Source organism: Athene noctua, chromosome 7, assembly GCF_965140245.1.
Source record: "Athene noctua chromosome 7, bAthNoc1.hap1.1, whole genome shotgun sequence".
NCBI classification, from domain to species: domain Eukaryota; kingdom Metazoa; phylum Chordata; class Aves; order Strigiformes; family Strigidae; genus Athene; species Athene noctua.
The window spans coordinates 31,223,058-31,249,067 of NC_134043.1; the positions used below are offsets into that span (position 1 = coordinate 31,223,058).

The following is a 26,010-nucleotide window of genomic DNA, read 5'->3' on the forward strand; positions in this document are numbered from 1 at the left end:
CTATACTGTCTTTGCTGCAGTCTGTTCAACACCAGTTGGGAAGAGGCTTTCCTGTTTTTAAAAAGAGGGAAGATATGAAACGTGACAGGAAATCGTTGAGCTGAGAGGAGTTGGCTGCAGATGTGAGACTGGCCACCAGGATCGTGAAGAAGGTAGGGAAGAGTTAGGAAAGAAGGATGAGCGAGAAAGGTCTAGGTAAGATGATGCTGTATTTGGATCTCATATATGACTCCGGTAGGAGGAAAACACAAATGCACCCACCTTTTTCCATGTGGATGAAGAAAAAAGAAAAGGCTGCATCACTGGGGTGAGAACCAGAGTGCTTTAAGAGAAGGAGCTGTGAAATGTAAATGAAGCCCCTGAAAAGGCAAATTACCAAGGACTTTGGTACAGGAGCTACAAGGACATATATATACAGGAGGACCACAAAAAAACAAACAAAAAAGAAACAACAAACAATATGATGCCCTAATTCAGAGAGGACCTTGTAGACCTGTTTGAGATCTCCTTAAACTGATGGGGTACTTAAATCATTTTGCTATGACTGAGACATAAACACCACTAAAAACCAAGTGTGGTCTAAAATGCTTTCTTAAGATCAGTCCTTAGCTTCAGCAAATATAGTTATGAAGTCTGTGTTGTATTGACTACCTCTTACTTCTGAAATTTCATGTTTATAACAGTTTTTCTATGATCTAATTGGCTGGCCTCCTTCAGGTTCCCAGAATACACTTCTTTGTGCTCCAGGGGAATTTTTGTTACTCCCCAAACAATAATTCTGAGAAAAAAAAAAAAGACAAACTAGGGCATTGCACCACCCTACAATGGGCCCACTGTTGATGCTGGATTAGCTGGCCCCAGTGAATGGCTGAGCTCACATCTCACAGCCTGCTTGGAGCTCCACTCTGCTCTGCCTCTGGGGTTATGATATCATCTCTGAGTCCTGCAAACACAGCTGAGCTCCACACTGCTCCCATTGTAGGTCCCACTTCTCTGAACGTGGATCTGGGGATCTCAGCCAAGTGGCAGTGCATCTTCTCTCCAGGAGATGGAGGAGGTGGGGATGCCTCTCTGCCACTCTTTTTCTCCCCACAGACATTCACCACTGTTATCCACAAAGGCAATGTACTTTCAAAGCACTGCTCACGTAAGTGTGTGCATGTAGATCCTGTATTTATTGTCCTGTTTGTTTATGTGTGAAGGGAAAAGCTTGCACCTATAAATAAACCCTCCACACTCAACTGTCTCGACATCAGTTTGAGGTGGACTTGTTGGCATTTCCCAGGGTCCCAGTTGTCCGGAGGTGAGAAGCCCTCTTCTTCTTGTACAAGCTTTCTTTTTGCATGAGGTTTTGGTGGCTCATCACACGTAAGTAAGGCTGTGGTGGTAGATGTGGGGGTTACCCGAGTGAATATTTTTCTTATGCAATGTGTTTGTATTTGTTTCAGGGCTGCTGGCAACTCTTTGCTGACCTGCTCTGTGTGAAGATGCTCACTTTCAGCTTCATGTGCTCCGGCACGTGTTGCCTAATGACCAGGGCTTCTCGTTCAGCACGGCTGACAAGCAGTGTCTCTGTCACCACAGCTGACACCCACTTGCTTTGTTAAATGACATAGGATGCTGCTGTGCAAGGCACAACTTCTCCCATGCTTTCAGCTAAACAATTTACTACTATGATGTATGCATCCTTCTCCAGCCCAGTGAGCGGGAGCAACCTGGAGCTTGTTACACATGTGCCAGCTTGGCCAGCTTTGTCCCACTTGACATGGCAAGAAAAGGTGAAAAAGAAGTGATGTGTTGACCTAATGCCTCACATGTATGCTTCAAACCTACTCTGTGCGACCTTTCAGGAGGTGCTTTGCACTCTCAGGCTGCCTGCTGAGGTTCAGCCCAGTGTGGCAGCTTTTGCCCTGCTATATTGCAGCTTCTGCAACTCTCCCGCCTCTGCACCACCTTGGGCATAAGCAAATCCAGGGACTGGGAAAGCACGCATGTCCCTCCAAAATGCAGTATCTTCTGAAAATCAAATGCACATCAGCAACTGTGAACATAACCAAAGAGTTGAGGGAGGAGAGGAGGAAACCACACTTGATCCCACGGAAACCACAAACCCGACTTCACACAGAAGGCAATTGGCCAGGCTCTCATTTGGTTAGGGTGGCTGTGCCACTTTGTAAAATGTGACTTTTTAATGAGCTTGGGTTTAGATCTGCGGGTTGGATCCCAGTTTCGGCTAGTCTGAACTGGCAAAGAGAAAGCACCGGAGATAAATTACCATCAGGAGAGGGGAGCAGGGGTGAAGCCACCATCGAAACTGGCTCTGTGAATGCCCAAGTTCCACTCCGCAGGACAGGACCTTATGCTCAACCCCACGCCATCACACTCAGCCTCCCTCCCAAAGCCACCAGGATGCCGTGGCATCCTCGGGCTGGCAACACTGACTCAGGTGAATGTTCCTGTGCCCACTCCCTGGCATAGCTCTCTTCCAGGTATTTCACAACGAGATATAAAAATCCCTGAGTTAGACATTTGTGGCTGTACTCCCTGCAAGGGGAAGCAGTAAAAGGCTGATTTATGCTCTGAACCACAAAAAGACTTTTATTGCTTCTATTTTTTTTAATGTAACTGTCTTGCCCTTCAATGTCTGATCCCTTTCTAACAGTCCTGTGGAAGTGGCAGGGCTCTCCATGGGTTAAATGTGCTGTTTTTTAAGAGGATCAAGATGTTCACCAGCTCCCCAAATCTGTGCTTGCCCTGGCACAGGCACTCCTCCTCCTCTCAGAGGAGGCAAGCTGTCTGCTTGCAGCGGCAAGCTGTCTGCTGCCGGCATGGTCCAGCATGCTCTCCCATCCCTCAGCTTTCTGGGGTTTTTGGAGGGTTATTCCATCACTCGGAGTGTTCCCCGTCCTTCTGTTTGTGTCTTACCCTGCTGAGACAGTCATGGGAATTGCTGCTCTAAAAAAAACCCAGGCTGCTCTAACTGAAACGGGGATTTAGGAGTTTGACTCCGGGCATACACATTTAAAGATATTGCCCAATTATTTCTTCATTTTTATTAATTATCATTAGTCATTTATGGCCCCTTTTTAATTCAACCTCTCAAAAAAAATATTACTTTAGAAAAAAAAAAAAGTCATTTCATGAACAATTAGCAAAAGCTACAGCTGTGCCATAAAAGACAAATACTTGGGGGGAAAAGAAATGTTTCAAATTGACTGGGGCATGAAAGTTGTCAGATAGATGGAAAGCCAGCCAAGATCCTAACGAAAGGGTGATGCTGGAAAGGGGTGATTCGGGCAGGGGAAAGTATGCGGCATGGCATCTCTGGGTTCATCATCAGGCCTGCCATTCATTACTGGCTTTATTAATGATTTGGAAGCAATGGGAAACACTGTGTTAATTAAATCAGAAAATGACATTATGTTGGGAAGAGCTGAAACCACCAGTGAGAGCAGAAGAGTAAGCAGTGAGAGATGCAGGGAGGCTGTGGATGGGAGCAGAGGGTTGGTGCATACAACAGTGGGATTTGATTCAATTCAGGATCCGGGGGCTTTTCTACAGTTTCCCCCCCCAATAAAAGAGCACTGATAGTGTTTGTGGATGTGGAGGGGGAGCCCATGAGAGGTCAGACAGGAGGGTCTGGCTCAAGGCAGGTACCCATGGGGAGCTGTGCCTGAAGTACTGGCCACGTAGGGTCCAGGCAGAACAAAATCAATTGGCTTGGAGGGGTGGCTGATTTCAGAAGTCCTACCTGCCATTAGATTATATAGCGGAGTGTAATCTAGCGTGTTTAAAAGAAAACTGTAGTGCTGCAAAAGTTAACACATGGCCCTGCCTGCTGTAAAGCCAAACTGAAGGAAGGGGGAGAAACATGAATCCTGAATCCAGATAAATTTAGAAATCATGTTTAATGATAATCTAGAGAAACCATACGGCAAAACCGAGGGAGCGAGCTGCCGCGAGCTGTCAGGGAGGAAACCCTCTGCCCACCGGATGCCACTGTTGCTCAACATTAAATCACATGGAGAAAACTCCTGTGGCAAGAGAATATTTGGTGCTTAAAGACACCCAGCGCTCCAGCCACTCAAACACCACCCCTTCCAGTAATGCACTTGCAACTTATTTGGTCACGGAGTTAAATCTTTTTGTGATTCGTCATCTTGGAGGTAGGCAAAGGTGGCAAAGCCAAGGACGAAGGACTGCATAAAATTTTACTTTTACTAAGTGGGTCCTAAAAAGCCCAACTGGAGTTTTATTGTGCAGCTCCTTAGGCTGACAGTCTCCATTAACCATCAGCTAATACTGCAGAGTCAGAGCAAACCTGGTGTCGCGGCCCTGTGCTATTAGAAAGCATCCTTCGTCCCAGCAAAGACCTTGGGGTGAGAATATTTTGCATGAAGAGCCACTGGCATAAGAGCAGAGCCTCTCGGCTCTGCATTGCAGTCGGCGTGGTGCACACTGTCCCCCCACGCCACAAATAAATCTACAATTTCTCAGCTGGATGCCTTTGGAAGCTACACGCTAATACGCTTATATGGGAAGAGAGACCAGACAAGGTTCAAATAAAGAGCTCATGTAATAAATAAACATGAGGTCAGTACGGGAACAGCAATAATTGCTTTGTATGACAAGATTTGCATAGCAAACATTTGTGATTAATGTACAGCCAACATTAGGTAAGGAGCCTTCGCTATCGTTGCTCCATCTGCACCTTCCAATCTTGAAGGTACGGCAGCTCCAGCCAGAGCAATTAGTCACTGTTTACTGAAAGGCAGATAGAGTAAAATATCTCTAGTTCAATATTTGAGAGAGTTTCATCCCACAGCCTCCCGTCGGATCCATTTCTGCTTTTTTTTTCTGGAGGTGGTGAGGAGGAATGATTAGCATTGCTGCTAATCCCATGGGGAGGGCGCGAGCTGGCTCCTGGCCTCTCACTGCTGGCCTCACCCAAGCAACGTTCTCACGGAAAACCCCAAGCAAGATGCCAAAGACCCTGCATGTCAGGACTCTGTTTCCCCACTGCTTTTTCTTTCCCCCATCGCTGTGCTGGCTGGTCGAATTGCCACTTTGCCTCCACTGATGTACGCCGAGCTGTGGCGAGGCGGTGAGATGTGGTGCCGAGGGCAATAAAACCTCCTTCTTTACAGCCTCCTTTCTGCAGACCCCAGCTAAAACTTTCAACTCTGTGGAGAAAGAGCTGTAGTCCGACTTGAAATACTGTCTTGATTTGGGGATTTTTATTATTTTTTTTAAAGACAAGCGAGCCTCTGGCTTCGCTGGAAAAGAGGCAGTTTGGTGGGAGGGGCTTGGAGTTGATCCTCTGAGGTTGAGTTAATGCCTATGGGAAAACTCTTCTGTTGGAGTCGGCCGGAGGGAAGACACTCGCTGCCAAGCTCTTCCACTAAATCTGCTCAAGGGTGCTGGGGAAAGCTGTTGGGGTTGTTGAGGAGTGCTCCAAGAAGCAATCTGGTGATAGTGAGAGTGAGGAGAGCTTCCTGTTGAGGAGCTCCACAAGGGCTGGACTGGGGTGAGGAAGCAGCAAAAAGTTATCTCAGAGCATACATTTCTGGGAAATAAAGTGAAGAACTGAACATGCTTCTATGTTGTTGCATGCTTGTGGAGTTTGGTTAAGCTGTGACTGAGGCTCTGAGAATGCCAATCAAGTCATCAACAGTGATAAATGGCAGCTACTGTCTCAAACCTGTAACGAGACGCTGAGATTTTTGGTCGCTGTCGTGCCGAGACAAGCCTTGCCGAGATGTCAGTCCCCTGGACTCGCTCGGGAGGATGTCACCCCTGTGCCGGGGTGGGCGATGCTGGGGCGGGGGGATGCAGGGGCAACGTGGCTGGTGCTCGCAGGGCCCCTGCACTGCGGCTGTCCCCACCTGGGTGCGCCCAGGAGGTGCCACCAAGCTGGCGTGGGCCATCAAGACGGCAGATACATACCCCACGGGTGGGAGCTGCCACCGCGCCTCCGCGCCCCACGGCTGGAAACCGTGGCTGCCGCTTCCGTGCAAAGTCCACCCGCGAGGGCCAGGGCGCCGCCACCCCGCCCGGCACCCTCCGCTCCACCCCTGCCACCCCAGAGCTGCCCCGTCGCCCCACCGGAGCGCCGGGTGCCTGCAGCCCCCACATTGACCGGGGCTGGCTCTGGCCCGTGACACCCCGGTTGTGAGCGCAGCCCGGGGGGGGTGAGTGTGTGTTTGTTTTTGCCACGCGGGGAGGCGGGGGGCTGCGAGCACCCAGCGCGGGGGGGTGCGCGGGCACAACCCTCAGGGAGCACCCAGGGATGTGCCACGTCCCCGGCCGGGCCCGGCGGCGGGGGGGCAGCCCGAGGCGGCGGGGGGGCCCCAGGGCGCCCCACGCAACCCCCGAGGATGTTCGCCCCTCGCCGCCGCGGCAGGGACCGGCTCGGCCCCGCTCAGCCGCTCCACCGCCCGTCCAGCCCCTGACCCCGCCGTTCGCTGGCGCTCCCCAGCCCTCGGCCCCGCGGGAGGCGGCCCCGGGCCCTCCCTTCGCCGCCCCGGGACGGCGCGGGGGGTGTGTGTGTGGGGGGGGCGGGGGGTCCCTTTGCACACCCGCCGGTGCGCACCCTGCCGCGGTTGTTGCAGGCTCCCTCTCGCACACGCACACACGCAGCTACCCCTCTTTTCTTTCTTTTTTTTTTTTTTGCACACGCACGGCCCTGCCACCCCCAATTTTCGGCGGGGAAAGTGAAAGCGCGCACCAGCGCGCTCGCGGAGGCGCGCGGCAGTGCCCGGGTTTTTTTGTTGTTGTTTGTTTTTTTTTTTTCCGCCGAAAAAGTGACAGCGCGCGCCGCCGCACTCGCGCACCTGCCCCTCGTTTTTGCAAGGGGGGAGGGGGGGAGAGCGGCGCGCGCGCAGGCCCCACTGCCCCGCGCAGCTCCGCAGGTGCGGAGTCCGGGGGGGGACACACACACACACACGCGGGGCGGGGCGGTCCCGCGCGGCGCCGGCCCCCGCCCGCCGCCCGCCCCCTCGCTCCGTCCCGCCGCTCCTCCCTCCTCCTCCTCCTCCTCCCGCTCCCGCTCCCTCCGCTCCGCTCCGCGCCGCTCCGCGCGTGCTGGCGGCGCAGCGCCCCGCGGCCGGCAGCGGCGGCCGCCCCGTCGGCGCCGCGGCGCGCCCGCGGAGGGGCGGCGCTGGGGGCGGCGGCTCGGCGGCGGCAACTTTTGGGAGCCGGTGGCGGCGGCAGCGCGGAGGCTGCGCGGGGGATGGCGGCGGCGAGGCGGAGGCGCTGAGGCAGCGGCGGCGCGATGCCGGCGGCGGCCGGGGGGCTGCTGTGGTGGAGCTGCTGCGTGCTGGCGGCGGCGGCCGGGGCCCCGCGGGCCGCCGCGGCGGCGCAGGCAGGTGGGTGAGCGGCCCGGTCCGCGGTGAGGGGCGGAGAGGAGGGTGGCAGGGGCGGCGAGGAGGGTGGCGGGGCCGGCGGAGCGGCGCCCTCCCGCCAACTTCTCCGCGGGGCCGGCGGGGCTGCGGGTCCCCATCCCTTGCGCGGGGTGCGGGAGTTTGTTCGGGTCCCGCGGAGAGGAGGCGGCGGCCAGAGGGCGACAAGCCCTTGCGGGAGCCGCCGCGCGGTGGAGCGGAGCCGGCGGCCGCGGATCTTTTCGCGCGGTCCGCTGTGGCGACACCGGCTTACTTTCGTTTATTTCTTGCTTTACTAATTATCGCTGGAGATGATACCGTGTTCCGGGCTGGGGGGATACGCCGGAGCCCCCCGCAAAGATCCGCCCTTCCCCGGCGGCGGCTCTCGGGGGTCCCCGCTCGGGCGGCGGCTGCCGGGGGTGGGGGGGGCCGGGGGCCGCCGTCTCCCGCCACAGCCCCGGCCGGGCACCGCGTCCCCGCCGGCGGCGGCCGCGCAAGGTGCCGCTGCCGCCCCGACGGGGCTGCGCGCTCCGCCGGAACTTCGCGCTGCGCCGGGCGGGCGGGGAGAGGCTTTCCCCTCGCACCCGTACACCGTATCTACAAGGTGTGTCCAAACACCGCAACGTAAACACGGGTCCGGGTGGGTTTGTGCAGGGAGGAAAGCGAGGAGGCGGCTTGGAAGTTAAAGCCAGAAAAGGAGCGTTTTCCTCCAGGGTCTGCCCCGGTTTTTTAACTTTCTGGAGGGAAACTTGCAGTGTTGTCTTGACTTTTTTTTTTTTTTTTTTTAAATCCCCCCCCCCCCCGTTTTTCCTTTGGCATCGGAGCAGCGCTCTCCGTCGCTGTCATGCGGGGCTGCGCCGGTGTAGTTTCCCGGGGAGGGCACCGGGATCGTCTCCCGCTGTCATCGCGCTTCTCGGGAGCCTTTGCTGTGAATAAAACATTAAAAGGAAATCTCTTCAATCTTTGTAACTTCCCCCCCCCCCCCCCCCCCCCCCTTTCCGGTAATGCAAAATTTATGATGTTTGGGCGGTATTGGTGCAACAGCTCCTCATTCTCACAATTCAGTTCATATTTTGGAGCTTTATGTAACTGAGATGATGATATGTTTGATGCGAAGTGCAAGAAGCGTGTCCCGGCTTTGCTTGCCTGGTTAGGCGTCGCAGGCAGTTTTGATCTTGGTGCACAGTTTACTTTTTCTGCGTGTGATCGTTCCCTAATCCTTGAAATCGGGAGGGGTGAAACGCTGGGCGGCTGCTGCTGCTTTCTCTGACGTTTTCTTTTCCTGCGGTTTGAGGCGGTAAATCCCAGCTGAAGGAGCGTTGCATTCCTTGTTTCAGGCTGTGCTTGCTGTACCTTTATGCCTGCTTCCTTGTTTACACGCAGCCTGTCTCTTCCCCTGACTTGGTACTTTTCTCTCTCAGACTTTGCCCGTTGCTTGCCCTGATGTGGGGCAGCTGCCGTCCCCACCGGGCTGCTCCCGCGCTCTCCAGCCCTCCTTCCCACCGCTCGGACGTGGCTGTTGGAGTGGATGCTCACAAAGATGCTCCCTTGCTGGATTTAGACCCCAGTGAAAATAAAAGGCATCAGTCCAGGGTTGCTCGCCTGCCTTCCTGCCGCCTCCGGGGAAGCCTCCTGGATCTGTATAGCAGAAAAGCCTCTGCGCTCTGCAAAAAAAGAAAATCTGTTTGTTTAAAATAACGGGGTTGAAGTGGTAGTTTCTATTTGGAGAGGCTTGGGTGCTGCTATAGGGAATAGCAGCTATTAATGATTGACTCTTGCTGCTCACCACTCGCTGAAATAGCGAGGTGGGCTGGACAGGTGAGCCTTGATTTGCAAGTATTTAGGAATTTGGGCTCCCCTTGGGTTTTGGGGGGCATTAGGATGAGGCTCTGGCTGCCGCCTTCATTTTCAGCATGTCAAGGGAGATGACGGTGCCTTCACTTGTGCAAGCAAGCTGTTGGCCAAACTTTTGATTTCATTATCCCACATCTGTTGGTTAAGATACAAATGCATGAACACATTGGGTTTTTCGATTTCTTCTACCTCCATGCTCGGGCATCTAATGTTTGCAGTGCACAGCTCAGCCAGGGTCATGTGAGCCAAACAGCTTGGGCTGTTACCTGGAAGCTGTCGAGTCTTTGTTCTGCTTGGAAATAGCTGATAAATTAACTCCTTTTTTTCTGATATATGGGGATGTTGAGTTGTTAAATAATTACAGCCAAATTAACTTAGCGCTGTTTGGAGTGTTTAGCTGCTCTGAGAAATTAATTGTACTTAAGATATTTTTGCAGCTTGTTTTTTGGTGGTTTTGTCGTTGATTTTGTGTTTTTTTTTATTGTTTTGGGTTTTTTTTTTCAGTGAAGATCATGTTCAGACTGATGTATGGGCAGGTTTTAATTTCATGTTGCTGCTCCTCTCTGGGCCATGTCAGATGGGACATGCCACATGCCTTCGGAGAGATGGAGCTCCCTTCATTTGCAGCAGCCCTCCTTGGCACCTCTCCCGTTTATTCCGCCACGATGTCTATTTGACGGTTAAAATTAGGCTGAGCTGCAAGTGCCTTTGCAAAGGCACGATAAATATTGACTGAGAGTTTCAGCCTGTAGCTGCCATCAGATGACTCAGTCCCTGCAAAGGGGACATCCTGTCTCGGCCCCTTTACCGAAGGGGGAGTGGGTGCTGCGATGGATCCTACGTTCCTCCTGGGAGTCCCGCTCCTCCCACGCGTGTCTGGCTTCAGGGCTGTGACATGGGGACCTAAGGGAAGGTCTCTGCGTGGTAGCCAGGGCAGGTGTCCCCACAAGTCCCCTGAGGGCACTGCCAGCCAGCGCTGCTGCAGGGCAGGGGAGACTGGATGGGGTCATCCCCCAGGGAGTCTGGGGCAGCTTTGGCACGGGACTGCACCTTGCAGCCCACCTGCGTGTGCCCACCCTCCCCGTATCAGCACCACAGAGTGCCCCAGTGATTTAGCTGTGACATGTTTTTTTTTAAAGAGATGTTAATTGATGTATATGTGTATGGATTCTGGCACTAAATGCTGTGCTTGTAATTAATGTGGAAACAGTAATAATAAGGACCTGAAATACATGTCTATGAGTAAACCAAATAAGACTTCTGGCATTAGCAGCTCACGAAAGGAGAAGCCCTTCTCCTGAACCTGCACGGTGGCGAAGCGGGAGGAGCAGCCGGGGAAGCCGTGGTGGTTCCCCTGCAAGTGTGGCCACCGAGGGCCTGGCACCCTCTGGGTGCATCCACCTGAGCTGCGGGAGCTGCTTTGCTCTCCTGACCTTAATTTGTCATGCTGAGTTGTTCTGAAATGTGCCTTCAGTTTTCTAGCAGAGAATTAGCCACAGCCCTTAATTTCACTAAATGTTTTCTTCTAGTTTTCAGGGGATGTTATTTTAATCTTCTTTTTAATTAAGTAAATTTAAGCAAACCACAGCAAGTTTGCTTGCGTTGTGAGTGAAAGTGCAGCCTGTCATCAAGAGCATGCACGCGTTCAAAGGCTTTACGGAAAAAAGATCTTTATGCAAGTCCCTGCCAGAGCTGGTGAGCTGCTCGGGTGGGTTGTGAGCGTTTGCTAGGGGGTGCGATGGGGCGCACGGGGCGGCGTGCCCGCAGCCTTGCTGTGTGAGCATCTCTAGGTGGCAGCAGCCCCCAGGAGCTCCCAGGCAGCAGGACACGCAGCCCGGAGTTGGAGATGTGATTTCCCAGGCTCCGGTCCTGCTGCTCAGCACCGTCTCCCGCGCCGGGGAGCGGCTTTTGGGGTGCCTGGAGGGCAAGAGGGAGGGGCGGGGAATCGGCCGAGCCTGGAGTCCTGTCCTCGCTTGCAGGATAGGGGAGGTGTAATAACGTACTGGGAGAGTAACTCAGTGTGAAGTGCTTCAAATGAGCCAGGAAAGTTGCTCAGGGGACTTCAAGGAGGAGCTAAGGATGAATTGATAATACTCAGAGGTGCTTAAAACTGGGAGTGAATTTCTAGGTTTATATGCTAGAGGACTTAAGCTAACCAGTAAGTCAGGACCAGACCGATGACTGAGTACTGAAGGTGAACAACTTCAAACTAGGAATAAAGTGTATATTTAATAGTATAGTAACTATTGCACAAGCTAGGAAAGAAGAAAGTCACTCAGCACCAACTCGGATCAGATAGTCTTTCTAAAATACATACACTTGCCTAAAAAGACAGTGTAGCCCATAGGGGTGTTTTTTTTCTTTTTTTAAATGCTCATTCTGGTCCTCTCAAAACGCAGGGGCTTTGGCATCACAACGAACCCTCTCCTTAGTTCTTTAGGCCAGTAAGGGTGAACTGGTGCATGGTGGTTGATATGAGACAATATGATGGCTCTCTGGAAGCTTCTGAACTTGCTTTGTGTCCTGCCTGTGCAGATGGGGGTTTAACACTGTGCAACCAGATGGTTATGCTCTTAAGACTACTTTCTGGTAAGTGGTGGCAGCTCTGGAGGAACAGCTAAGCCAGGTCTGCCCCTTTGGACTCTGCTGCTCTCAGTGCGCTGAGGCAGTTTTGCCGGGAAAGGAGCAGGGGCTTGTTTCTGGGACTTACTTTTTGCTGTGGCATGGGCGAAGGCAGCAGGAGGTGACTGTGGCTGGGCTGTTTCCTCTGTCACACATGTGCTGACAAGTCCTTGGGGTGGGCGACAGGCTCTTGTTTTCACTGACTTGAAGGTTTTCCTTCTGCAAACAGGCGCAGGCTGCTGGTGGATTTTTATGTATGCCCACGTAGCTGAAGCTGAATTGTCCCACGGGAGTACTCGAGTCTGCCAGAAAGATTCATCATTTCAGCAACTTTAGTTAATGTTTGTTTAGCGACTTCTTGCTTTGGACGAACAGTTTAAGCCCTGCTCGGTGGCAGCTTCCTTGTGATGAGCTGTGTGTCCATGTGATAAATGGTCTCATTTCTGCCCTGTCCGCTACCTCTGCTGGGCATATGGGCACATGCCAAGCCTCCTGAAGTCTTTGAACAGCTGCTGCTATATATATAGCCTCTTTTTAAAATTTTTTTTAGCTTGCCAGGGAAACTAGTCCTTCTTCCTGCTTTGCATAAAGGGGGATGCAAAGTCCAGGAGAGATGAATATTTGCTTGTCGGTCAGTGATACCTGAGGGTCTTATGCTGGCAGGTGTTTGGATAGCAAAGTCTGCAGTTCAAACTACAGGAGCACATACTAGTCACGCTGTAAACATCAACTGTAAGAATACCAAGAATATAAGTATACACGAGGAACAGAAATCCGTACTGTAAGAGTATTGAGGAGTATTTTTGTTTTCTAGTGGTAACTGCTTTTTGTTTCCATGCCTGAAGCCTATAAAATCTAGCTCCTTGCAAAGGAGGGGGTGGGAAAACAAACAAATGAGGAAGTAAGCCCCAAACTTTTAGTGGATGCAGTTCTTTTCAGAGCTATGAAAATGATCAATCGTTGTAAAGTCTTCTGTAAAGTCCTTTTCAGGGATTTTAAAGATACACTAATTTCCTGTTTTGTTGCTCTTTCTGCTGATGTCTATGCAGCTAGACATACAGTAACTGAATGGGAATTTATAACTTGATCTTTCTTAATCTTTTCCTAATAAATCAGCATTGCAATGTGGACTCTTGTCACATGGTGATGAGATACAGGAGTCATGTCACCAGCTTGGTGTTGAGCTTACAGAAATACAGTTTACAGAAATCTTCCAGAAACCTGTCTGAAAGAACACTGGGTTTGGGGACCCACCTGTAGCTGATACCAGAGAGGGGTAAACTCTTCCTCCCTGGCAGTCATGGCTGGTTTCCAGCTGTGCCAGGGTGATGCTGATGCACTGTTGCCTCCAGCAGCATTGACCTACTGCACTGAATGTGGGGAGCTTGCTGTCTCCCTGCCAGTATGTGAGGATGCACCTACCTGCCATAAACCTTGGTGACTCTTTTTTGGAGTGTGTACCAAATCATCAGTGCAACCATGAGAGTAAGAAAGTTAGGGAAATGACGTCTGGCAGGGCTTGGGGAGGACATGGACCCCGAGGCAGACCTCAGCCCTGTTCTGGCCAGGGGCTGAGCTGCCCCACAGCAGGCAGGTCTCCGTCCCAGGCTGTGCCCCTAGCATGGCTGGGGAGGATGCTGAGCTGTGGGACATGCTGTTGACAGGTTTTAAATTCATGTGGGGAGACTACTGTGGCTCTGCAGGATGTTATCTGACCCTTTGCCCACAGCTGCTTGACTAAACTGTCTAATAAATGTCTATTAAGGGTTGTGATACCTGACCTCTCTCATTCCCCCCCCCCCCCCTTCTGAGTTTTGTGATGTGATTCATTAAGGAAATGGATCAAGTCAGAGGGAGGTTGAAGAAAGAAGCTCGCATGCCATAAAAAATAAACGCCTTCTGAACAAAGTGATGTTATGAGTAAGTTAAAAAAGCCCGAAGCTGTGTGAAATGGTGATGCGGACTTGGCTGTAGCACTGCTGAAAGAGGGCACCCTACTCTTGTGTCTGGGGTTGGTGATGACACACTGGGTAAAGCTTTGAAATGTGTCCTTGTCTTACTGGCTTTTGGCATGGCTTGGCTCCCGCTGCTCCTCGGGGTCTCTCCAAATGGTGTTTCCTCATCTTCCTCACCTGTTTTCCTAAGAGAGTATCTCCTATGGGGCAGGCACCTTGTGCTTGTGCTTACAGCTCAGTGAGGTGCCCAAGCAGGTATTGCAGACCTGCTTGCACACTTTACATTTAAGCACGCGCTTTGATACCTCAGTGTGCAGAGCTGAATGTGTCGGGAAGAGATTTGCGGCAGCGTTTTGCTCACTTGAACACCAGTGAGCTGCTGAGGACCATCTTCTGCGGATGTAGCTGCTGCGGCAGGAGCTGGCACTGACAGGATGGAGCCGTTTTGGTGCAGACAGGAAGAAAAATCATCACACTTAACTTGATACACATCCTAATGTTCTATTTCCATTAATTGAAATTACGTTGAAATATTGAACATTTTAAGCCTAAAAGTTTATGTACCATGGTTAGTATGCTAATGGAATATTTTAGTAATCTTTTAAGGTTAGCATTGCAGCCAGATGCAACGATAAGCATTTGTTCATAAGAGTTATTTTGCTTTAACCCCTTTTCCAAGAGTGTCCATATACTGGTGATTGTTCATTGGCTGCACTGTGGCTGACATCCAGCTGTAATTTTAAGATTTTTTTCTGATCCAATCCACTGTGCGAAGTTGAATTGTGGATATTTTTGCCCATTATCTTTGGCGGTAAAAATGTATATATCTAAATTTAAATTGCTGTTTGCTGAGGATATGTGACAGTATTTAGAATTCAGTATTATTTTATTATCTCTTTGAAAGGATAAAAAAAGGCTCATTTATTTCAAGAGATATTTCTGTAGCATGTAAAAATACCAGTGAAGTAGCTAACGTTTTCCAGTTGTTGTTGACTTCAAATTTAGCAACCATTGTCCCTGTTGATAAATTTGATGCTCTAAAAATGTACTTGCCATTAAGTAGGAAGCTGAAGTGATTGGTAGGCAGATAATATTCTTTAGTAGCTATTAATAATGCTCAGAGGACGTACGCATTGGAGTGTATGGAAAAAGCCATGGAATTGTGTAGGAAGGAGGCAAAAAAATGTATATGGCTGCTTTATTTGAAAGCTGCCTTTATTACTCTATCTGTATGTACCGCAGAGATTGCTGCCTGAATTAGCACATCGTGAGCAGGAGAAACCGATACGCAAACAGAATGGTGTGCAGCTAATTTTGTTTAGCAAATTGAGATCTGATCCCTGCTATTTCACGCCCTCTGCAAGCTGACTCAGTCGCTCGTCGCAGCGTCCCGGTGAAATGCTTGCGGACCCGATTCTGCCGGGGGCTTCGGTGGTGTAAGGCAGGAGTTGTTCTCCCCCAGAGCCAGTGGAGCTCATGGGAACAAGGGAATTAATATCCCATTAAGAGAAAATGGAAATTTTCAAAACAAATGTAAAGCTGTTGCAGCTTTTCTCTCTCCTTTTGTCTGTTCCTTGAGCCAGAGGAGGGCTTTTGTGCTGGCGCTGATGTGCCGGTGCTGATGTGCCCCCAGTTGCTGTGAGTTTCTCCCTGAATTTCGGAGGATTACCTTTGTACCTCAGAGTGTTGAGTGGCTCTTAAAATCCTGCATGTTTGGACCCTCTCATGTAACATGTTTAAAACTGCTGCCAGCTCTCACAGCTGTGCAGCCCTGGTGTCACCCAGGGCTGTACTTTGTATTGGAAAGATCATATTAGAAAAATGCAAAATTATTAGTGTCCATAAAGAGTGGCGATAACTTTTACAAGTATTTACGTCACCCTCGTGCTGCGTAACACTTCTTTTGCTTCTGTTGTTGCTTCATGTGTGACTGAAACTTCGTTATATGACAGTGTAAAGTAGCAGCTGCTGTGTTGATAATGTGGTGCCTGCAGCACAGGTGTGTGTGTGGGGTCTTTCTGGAGTTGCTAACAACTGTAGTGATGCTTTACATTTTCTGTGACTCAGTCCAACTTCTCAGAAAAGAAACTATCAGGTCTGTGCTGAATGTTTCTGTCTGCCCAAGGGTTTTGGTGTGCAGCTTGAACCTTTAATAAAATAGCTTCTTGAAGAGCCTTTTATTAGCATTTACTTTCTTGTGGTAACCAAAGATTGGGGACAGAAGAATGCTTTTTTGTTTTTTCTTCTTTTGTTGGAAGATTTACAGATAGATTCATGCAGTGTTACTGGTCGCAAATTTCTTCTTGTTAATTTTATCTCATGATCTTGGAGTCATAAGAATCTGTCGTTGCATAAAGAAGAAAAAGCATCTTTAGCTGCTCTGTGTACAGAGAAAAGTTAAAACCCCTGTAGCTTAAGAAACGTGTGTGGGAGGGGAAGTCCAAGAATTGTTTTTATAAGTCATGGTTTTAAAGTCATTTATAAGATTTTATGCAGGGATTGGTTGATTTACGGTTTTGCAATGTCTGGTAAATATTGCTGGTGACTTTGGAGATGGAAACATGGGTTTATTAAGACTCATAATAGCTCTAGTCCAATTGCTGCCATGACATGTGGTTAAGACATTAAAATATATGGGTTATGCCTCATGCTACAGTAGAGCAATTACCAGGTAGGTGTCCTTTGATACTGGAAAATGATCTTGCCAAACTTTTGCTGTCAACTTGAATAATCTCAGTCTTGCTGAAGGCCTACAGAAATGAGAAAAAATCATTGTGAATAGTAGCTTTCTCCAAGTAAAGGCCATACAAGGGTGCATGACTTCTGTAGGTCCTGTCTGTCCCAGATGGATCCTGTCTACTTGGGCAGAAAACTTGTGCTCCAAACGTTATTTACCCCAGGCTCTTCCTGGGTTAAAAGTCTCTGAATTGTTCTAGGCTATGTGAGAATTGCTGTGATATTTGTTTCCATTTGGGTTTTTGGGTCTAGCCCAACTGTTCTTTTGCAGTGATATAATAAAATGATGTCAACTACAAGTACCTTTGAGACACCAGCATTTGTAAGAGCATCCTTTTTCGCTCACTCATGACTGGGCCCTTCTTCCAACAGGGAGCTTTGGTGTAGGGTAGCCCCTGTTTAGATTTGTGTGTGTTGCCTTCTGGCGCCAATAGAAGCTTTTTATTGTTTGTCTTGAGCCTTAATGATGTCAGTGTCTCCCCTGGGGCATGGTTGGTGTTTAGGCACTTTACTGAGGCAGTTCTGCTTTGGGTTTTTGGAGGATGAGCGCTGGAGCAATGCCAGGCGAGGAGGAGGAATGTGTTGCTGCCTGGGTTGTTGCTCCTTGATTTGGATAGTGCTAATGTGAGCCAAAGTAACAGAGTTTTGGGGGATCCCAGCTAACTCTTGCAAAACATATTTAAGATCACCAAAGCTCATCCTAGTTGTATTTCTTAAACCAGTTGTTGATTGAATTCTTTGACAACTCATATGAATTGGAGCATGCCTAGGAATATCTGGAATAAAACCCCTGTTTATCTGATGGCACAGGCTCAGACACTTATTTTGCCAGGTAAAATAAGTCTTTCCTTGGGAATCAACAGTCTGAGGTGCTGGAACAGCATTACTTCTCAGATCACACAAACCTGACTTAGTAATATTGAGAAGGGTGTATCTGGGCACCAAGTAAATTAAGGCCTTAGTGGCATGTGATAGAAATAAACATAAGCAGCAGATACCAAAGTACCAGGGAAGGCTGGAGAGAGGAGCAAGTGCTACCTCAAATCCTCTTTGTGGTCTGAGTATAGGTGTAATTGATGAAATACAGGCTTTGAGGGCATTGGAGTTGCTTTTCCCCAGGTCTCTGCAAATATACGTATGGCTCAGGGACTGTGATATCGGGTCTCTCCACTGACATGCACCCTGAGGGAGCTGGCAGTTACTACATCAGCAATAGTCTTTGTTTTTAACACTCTATTTCATTTCTTTTCCACCAAATTTGGGTTTCCAACAATATGATTCTTATGGATTTGTAAGTCAGAAATAGCTTGGTAATTGCTATATTGCTTTGCCCGCAATAGCAACAAGCGACTTAAATTTAATGCATCTTCCACACAGAAAATTGATATTTGGCCAAAACTCGAGGACTCTGACAGTTAATATTAAAGAGCTTTTGGTTGACATGTAAAATAGAGACTTCTGGATAACATTCACAGGAAAATTGATGCTCTTTAGGATTATTCCATAAAAGAAAAATACTCCTTATGATTGGCTGAAAGTACTTGAGGGTGATTGAGTTTATGTGGAAACCTCTACTTTAGAGGTCAGTAGTGTGAAGGCCTGGGACGTTAAACGCTTGGATCGCGTGCAAAAAAACCTGTGCTACCTCATAATTCAAAGCCTGAATTTTGCTTGATGTTCAGGGTTTGTCTGATAAAACCACACTTATGAGTTGCTGACAGGCTTGCTAGTAGTAGGTTTCTTTTAACGTGCTTTGATTTTCCTCCCTAGAATACAACCTAAGCAGCAAGAATGCCCCAGAACAAGTCTTCCTCTGAAAAAATTACAGTAAGAAACTTGCCAGTGTTTGTGATTAAGGTATCTGGCTACATGTGCCTACACTTATCAGTCGCAATTTAAAGGACTAGAAGTTTCAGCAAGTAAACTTGTGCCTCAGTTTGGGCATGTGCTGCTTTACACCAGGACTATGTGATCTCTTTTTGGGAAGATACACATTTCATGTTTTGTCAATATTTGGTTTTCAGTCAATATTTATTAAATACAGCTCATGTGTTCAACAGAAAATGTAAGATCCAATTTCAAAATTAGGCCCACACAATTATGCAATCAGGTAATCGCGCGTGTAATTGCTTGTACAAATGGTCAGTTAGATGTGTAACTGTCCATTTGCATGCAAAATTAACCGATTTTGCAAATTGGGCTTTGAATATTCATGGTAGAAACACAGCTTTCTATTGATGGCTATGTGGTGTTGCACCTTACCCTTCCATTGGTGTTCTCCCTTTTGAGTCTTGTGCATTTTCTCTTCACTTGAACATTAGTAACAAGCCGCTGGAAGTGAAGGAAAAAGTGTCTTTTCCCTCTGAAACTCAGTATGTGTTGGTATACTTTCAACGGGTAAAAAATGATGAGTGTCTGATGAAATGCTCCTGAAATACAGGTTGAAGCACAGTAGTTCATTACTGTGCAAAAGGCAGGCGAGATGCTTTGCCCAGTTGGTACGGAGAAGCACTGGGTAAATAAAATACAGAAAGCCAAAAGCTACTTGCAGCTGTGTGGAGGTGTTTAGTGAGCAGGCAGCAGGTTGAACAGTAAAGCTGTGGATGCAAGTACTCTTTCATCTGCAGGTGAGCCAGCACAGTGCTTTTCTGTTCAGCCATCAGCGGTTTGTTGCTGCCTCCTGCTAGAGACAGTCCTGTTCCCCATGCTCACAAAGTGTGATTCCTATATTACTCATACAATGGATTTTAATAACGTTGAAGCTGAGGTTGGTAATGTTGTTGGTGTAATGCATGCAAGCAGAGCAGTGGGGAGGAGTATGGTGGGTAGCCCATGTGCCAAAGGCTTACTAATTTAAAGCCGAAGATGGGAAAAAAAAAGTGTGATTGTGATGCCGAGGAGTGATGTGACATACCCGCCCTTGTACAAGTCGGGGGCTAAGCCAAAAGCAGCACTGGGCTCTCCTGAGTAAGACTAGTGCGTTTGGGTAATGCTGTCGCCGTGGCATTGTGCTCCGGATCTGTGACAGTTGTTGAAAGAGCTGTGGAGTATGTGCGTGTTACACCTGTGTGTGTGTGTGTGCTAAATTTAAGATCTGTTAACATACATGCAACCTCATTGCTCTGGAATTAGCTGTTTGGAAAACATGTAATATGATGCTTTTGCAATGGCAAAAGCAATTGTTTGATTTCTGTATTTATATACATATTTACACATACGCACGAATATACTTTAGAGGTGTTTTTTTTTTTTTTGCTTTGTCTTTGTCTGGTGTGCTGCGAAAATATCTCTTTTCAATGAAAGCATTCAAAGCCATAGCTGAAGAAATACTTGCAATCACCACTTCGCAGTTAGTACAAGCTCTTGTTCATCTGGCATGGTCCCTGGGTGCTCACATGAGCAAGGGTTTTTTTTGTCTCTCTATGATTGTGACTGCTCTGTGTTTTAGGAAAAGGAGAATTGATGTCATCTCCAAAAAAAAACATAGTAATTGTGTAACTAGCTTGCTTGTAGGCTCTAACCCCCAGAGAGATGGTGATTTTTCAGAACTGGCACTGCTTCCAATAAGGGAGTACTTGTTTGGACCTTTAGAGAAAGGCGTCTGCTTACGCGTCTTTCCAGGCTAGGATGAAGGAAATAATGTCCAGATTGTTCCCACAGAGCAGGAGCCACGTTCTTGTCCAAGGTATCATCCAACAGCACTGTGCTTCCCTGTGCAAATCGCTAGAGTGTGTGCCTATTTTAGGGCTCAGCGTGGCAGTTTCTCATCCGTGAGAAAGCATATTTGGCAGAAATTTTCAGGATTTGTTGTCTGGGACCCCAGAGTTTTGAAACTCTAAACAGAAGCCACAGGCTAGCAAAGCCTTTAGGCCTGACCTGGGGCAGTGGGGTGAGCACAGGTGGGGATTATACCTTTTTGAAAGTACTTTGGATGGAGTTTTTCCTTGCAGCTTCAACAGCAACTGTGCCCCTGTGCTTGCCTGTGGCAGGATGGGTGCTCTTGTGCATAGTGCCCATGGCTTCTGCACAGGGCCGTTGAGAAGCAAAAGCAGTTTCTCGTGTGTACCTCCTCATTAAAACCCAGCCTTTCGAGCCCAAACCCCCTGACTTGCCCTGAGAACCAGCTGTCTTGAGTAGTTACTGCATATCAGGTCTGCGCTCTGTGCTTTCTAGCACTGTATTGTCCAGGCGTGGATGCAGCTTCCCTTTTTTTGGTGTGCTCCTGCTGCTGTGCAGGAGAGGGGCTGAGCCCTGCCTGGTACCTCTGCTGCTGCGGCGCTTCCTCCCAGCGAGGGATTTTCCACACGGAGTCACCCAGTGCACATGCGGGAAGGACGCTTTGACTGGAGGGCCAAGTGGCACCCTGTTTTCACGCTGGGTTGTCTTCCCATAGCAATGGTATGCTGAGCCCAGGAGGGATTAAGCAGGAGCATATTAAGGTCACTTTTTATTTCTGAGTGAGAGGTTTATGTCCTCTGTGCATATTAATTTCCCAGCTTGGGACACAGTAGAAAGGAAAGCAAATAAGAGTCCAAGTGTGTTGGGTAGCCTTGGCAATTGAACTAGAAGAGAGAGCTCAGACTAACAATCTGCTTTTCCCTTGCACACTGCATTAGCATGACTGCTCTAAAAACGGTGGAAAGATCCAAGCCTGGAACTCCAAAATGACCAACACTGTATTTTCATTTTTTTATGCCTGTGTGGCATTTAATTCATGTTGGCTGGTATTTGTGAGAGGTTAAGGGGAGGAAAAACAGGGAGTTGTAGGTTACTGTATGCAAAATTTATATCTTTCATGTCTTCCGTGCATATAATGCAGAGTTTGCAAAACTCTTTATCATGCCTTCCCAGTAGTTCTGGGGATTACACATCCACAGAGGGTGAAGAAGATGGCATCAGAAAAGTACAGTTTGTAGTTGAGCTTCAGCCAAAAATACAGGTGAAGGGTTGCCCCTGAAATGATGTTTGAACAAGGCAGCTGGGAGCGGGGTCAGCGTGTGTGAGGCTTCTTGAGCGCTGTCTTGGCACACTTTGATAAACTAAAAATTCTTTGACTTTTTTCAGGATGTATAGACAGTCCTTCCAAATTCCAGTGCAGGTGATTTGCATTTTCATTATTCTTCTCTGTAGAGCTCCATCAGCCTCCTGCCTTTGGGGAGGATGGGACCTTGGTAGGGAATTTTTGGGCAGGACTGGTTCTTTGGCAGTTACTGTGGGGTTGGTGTTGCTGCACCTCAAAACATTTAGACGTTGCTGGAAAGGCTTTTGCAGCCATTGGTGACCACCACCTCGCCTTTCTGCTGTTGGCACCCTGAGGACTCGGAAGTATGGTCTTGAAGACTTGAAAGCTCTCGAAAGGCATGAATTTCTGGTCTGCGATCTCAGTTCAGGCTCATGTGATGGACAGCCTTTTGAGTAAATGCATAAATCTATAAAGCATTTTGGGATAGGAAAGGATTAAAAAATACACTGCATGAATTACAATACTAATTATATTATCTGCAGAAGAGCTAATAGTTATCCTTGCTCCATAGCAACTGCTGTGCTCCATTACAGATACGACTGTGAGAAAATGCAGATGAAAGGGTTAAAGTGTGTTATCCAGTGATAATGGATGTACAGGAGCATACAGGAATGCTCTCTTCTGAGTGTGTATTGGTCCCATGGGTGAGAGTTATCTGTGTGACTTCCAAGCGCTGTGGGGTCTGCTGGTTGTCAGGCTTGACCCCACGGGGCGGGTGAAAGCCAGCCCCATGGGAAGCTGGTGTAAGTCTTTTTGCGTTCATGTTTGGGTCACTTTGCCTTCTCCTGAGTCACAGCTTCAACTTCCACAGCCTTTGGTATGGACTTGCTTATCTTTTAATCTGGCTGTGAAATAATATATTAGAGGTGAATTATATCTTTTTATTAAGACAGTTCTGGCTTTCTTTAAGCAACCTGAAAATAGGCTGTGGATATTCTTGATTTTCAGAGGCATTAGCCTACCTTTAAAAAACAAGTAAGGAATGTGGTATTTTATACACAGCTCTTGGCGCTGTATGATAAAAAGCAGACTACAAAGCACAGTACAGGAAAATTGATTTATCATCAATTTATTGCTTGGAGCTCTAGGCAAACTCATCTCAAGACAGAACAGAGATCTATAAAATCTTTTCATCTGAAACTATGAATTAAATTGGGAGGAACTGCTGATGAGAGATCAGAACCAACCCTTAAACCAGACAGCCTTTCGGGAATGGGTCTCCTGCTGCAGCAAGGGAACTTGGAGGGATGATGCTGATTTACACCAGCCAAGGATGTGGAGCTTAATTTCTTATTACTCTATTTCTTTCCTGACTGTGAGTCTGGCTTATGCAGGAGCAAGCCTACAATACTCCCCCTGCTTTCTCCCTCCCTTAATTTCAGTATAAATTTTCCTTCATCGGCACATTTTGTTAATTTTGCAGTTTCTTCTCCTGATATGTACTTGTTTTTCTTCTATTGTGTGTGTGTATGTATTCTTAAACCTCCTAACAGGGTAACTTGCCTTTTTCAGCAGGAAATCACTGAAAACAAGCTGATGCATCTCTGTTGTCAAATCACTATATAAATAAATAAAACCTGTTCATATATTCCCTTCAAAGACACGAGTGAGACAATGCTAAAGAACTCCCCCACTTTTTTTTTTTTCTTTGTGATGGGGGGGGAGAAGCTGTATTATGTCAGCGACCTGTAATAAATAGCACTGCAATGAGAAGCGACAGCCTCATTCACCTTGCATCCATGCAGAAATAACTAAGCTCTCTTCCCATGCCTTGGAGGAAAAAAAAAAAAAGGAGAAAGAAGAGAATTAAAGAAAAGAATTGACCTTGGCTTGCAGTCGCTGCCGTACTACCGGGGAACAGTCTACCAGCAAGAGATTGAAGTTTTGCTGGCTGTTCTTGCAGGCGGCGTATTGCCTGTGTTACTGCAAGCTATTCAGCCCAGAGTGCATGAAGTACGGTCCACGTCTTTCTCTTGCTGCCTGAAAGTGTAGTTAGCTGAACTTTTAATTGGCAAAAGACAGGGTTTTGGAAGGCTTAAATATTTTAATGGAAAAAAAGGAAAGAAAGAAAGTTTTATACAATAATGAGACGCAGTGTAGTCAGACTGCTTCTCTGCAATCTGTTATTTTTTTATGTCCTTGATTTGTCATGGTTTATTATGAAGTTAAGGTAGTTCGGAGGCTTTATTGAAGTTAAAGTAGATATCAAATTAAAGGGGGAAAAATGTAAAAGGCCTACAAAGTCTGGTGGAAGACAGACTGATGGAAATGTACTTTTGTACATATTTTTGTTTGTAACGCTTTCTGTTAAATCTGTGGATGGTTTTCTTTATTGCTTTCTTACTGCAGTATTTGATTTTTGAAGTTTGCAAGAGGCATTTAAAAAAAAAAATTTACTTTGTTAGGATTATTATGAGATGGTTTTATGCCAGCAGGTGCCTTCCCTTTCCCTGTGCTGAGTCTTCATCTCTTTCTCTCTTTGCTGGGATAGCAAGAATGTTTTTTGGGGTTAGGAGTGGGAGAAGGAGACGAAACACCAGCACTCTTGCTTTCACATTTCTCCTTGGTCCCCTGCGGACCAGCCATGGCTGCGCAAGCTCTGCAGGTCTGGATCCCGCCCCGTGCTGCCCCCCCTGCCCTACTGTATGGGAAGTCAAGGGCACCCCACATCCCCCCCTTTTGGTAACCGTCAGGGGGAGCTGCTAATCTTCTAGTAATAGCCCAGCACTTGCTGTGGTATCCAGCAAGTTGGGGCGACTAAACTCCTCCTTTCGTTTGCCTGGGAAAGGCGAATGGCAGCTGTCATATTGTTTTAGCATCAGGTTACTTCTGAGTGCAGTGCCGGTGTTATTTTTAGTGTGTGTGTGTGTGTCCGCCTGTGTGTTGTCTATATATGACTGCACGGGCATGTTGGAGACAGGGGAGAATAGCTCTTGTCTGCAAAAATGTGGTTTCCCCTGTCAAGGTGAGAAGGGTGGAAGGAGGCAGCAGGAAAAGATCAACAGGGGAAAGAAAACATACAAACTACTGGGGTTTGGTGTTTTTTTTTTATCATCATTGGCTGGGGTCATCCTGAAGTAAATACAGTTATTGGCCTTGCCCCTTGCTGAGCAGAGGAGGTGTACCCACCTGGTGTCCGTGAAATTGCACTTGGTTATCTCTTCTAGCAGTGCACCTGGTCAAGGCTCCTCATGGCAAGTAAATGCAGGTTTTTCAGCAGGAAAGCCTGGCTTCCCACTGCTGGGAAAGGCTCTGATCCCTGACAGCTTGTTCGAAGCGATAGATAAGTGCATCCCATCAGTGGCTGCATCCCTCTGAAGTGCATCCTTTTCACTTAGCAGTGTCACTTCCCCAAAAACCACACTAAAACCTCTGGGGTTTAGCATGTGCTGCCCAGCTTCATCCTTTCTCACCAGCGGGGAGCAGAGATGCTCCACAGGAGGAGTTGGCATCTTCCCAAACTTCACCTGGGCAGAGTAGCAGCATGGGATGGTCCAGCAAAAAGGCGGGGAGTGGGATGCGAGGCATGCTGGTGGCGCCACCCAAGGGAGGCTTTGGGACAGAAATGCAGGGAAGAAAATGTGGGGTTTTAATTAGGTCTCAATATGAGTAGAGTAGGACACTTAACCCTTCTCATGCTTTCCCAGATCCAGGGGATGGGAAGATGTGAGTAAAGGCACTTTTCCCCCTGCTTCTATTTCTTGGTGAGATAAAATCTTCTTGCAGCAGTTTCTTTATTATGAATTTGTTTGATATTCAGTCTATAGGCAGTAAAAATAATGAAGCCATTTAGTATTCCTGGGGATGCCATGTGTACTTCTGAAAGTACTTTATTATGGTTCAGTATTAGCTAATGGACACTTACAATAAACTGTTATCACTTGGGTTGCGTCACTTTTCTTTCCACTGAGTATTTTTCTTCTTTAACATAGAGTACCATGCTGTTTTAGCTCATACGACACTTAAAACATCATGTGGCGGCAGTTTACAGAGAAAGAAGGATAAACACACGTGTGCTGCTGGAGTGATGCTGCTGCTAGATGTTCTGCCTCCCTAACTGATCTGGGTGGGGAGGTGGTCTTGGGGCCTGGAAGGATGTTGCCTGTGTTGACCTGCACTCGTCTGGATGTGAAGATGAGTGTTTGTCTGTCCTTGACTTTGCAGCTGGCTCTGGTGGGCAACCTGAATGGGTAGCTCTTCTTTTCTGCGTAGTTAGACCTGCGGTAACTTCAGCATCACTGGGGCTGGGGCAGAACTGCAAAGATTTGGAGCACTTGAACAGACAATGCTCTTTGCAACCATCCAGAATTGACTTTCTAAAGGAACCTGGCTGAAAATGAGTAGAAGTAGTTCTTTACGTCTGCCTTTTTTCTTTTTTTTTTTTTTTTTTCCCTTCTATATAGTGGTTTTGGCAGGTCAAAACACTTGTTTTGTTATCTAA

At 48.0% G+C, this 26,010-nt stretch overlaps 1 protein-coding gene across 4 annotated transcripts in view; it reads left to right on the forward strand.

The window, feature by feature from the left end:
• Nucleotides 1–7,252: 7,252 nt before the first annotated feature.
• Nucleotides 7,253–26,010, forward strand: part of ERBB4 (erb-b2 receptor tyrosine kinase 4) — a 648,261-nt gene continuing 629,503 nt past the window's right edge. For all 4 annotated transcript variants that reach the window (XM_074910349.1, XM_074910351.1, XM_074910348.1 and 1 more), the window contains exon 1: nt 7,253–7,367. In XM_074910349.1, coding sequence (XP_074766450.1) covers nt 7,274–7,367 — 94 coding nt within the window. In that variant the 5' untranslated portion in view covers nt 7,253–7,273. The remainder of the gene's footprint in view (nt 7,368–26,010) is intronic.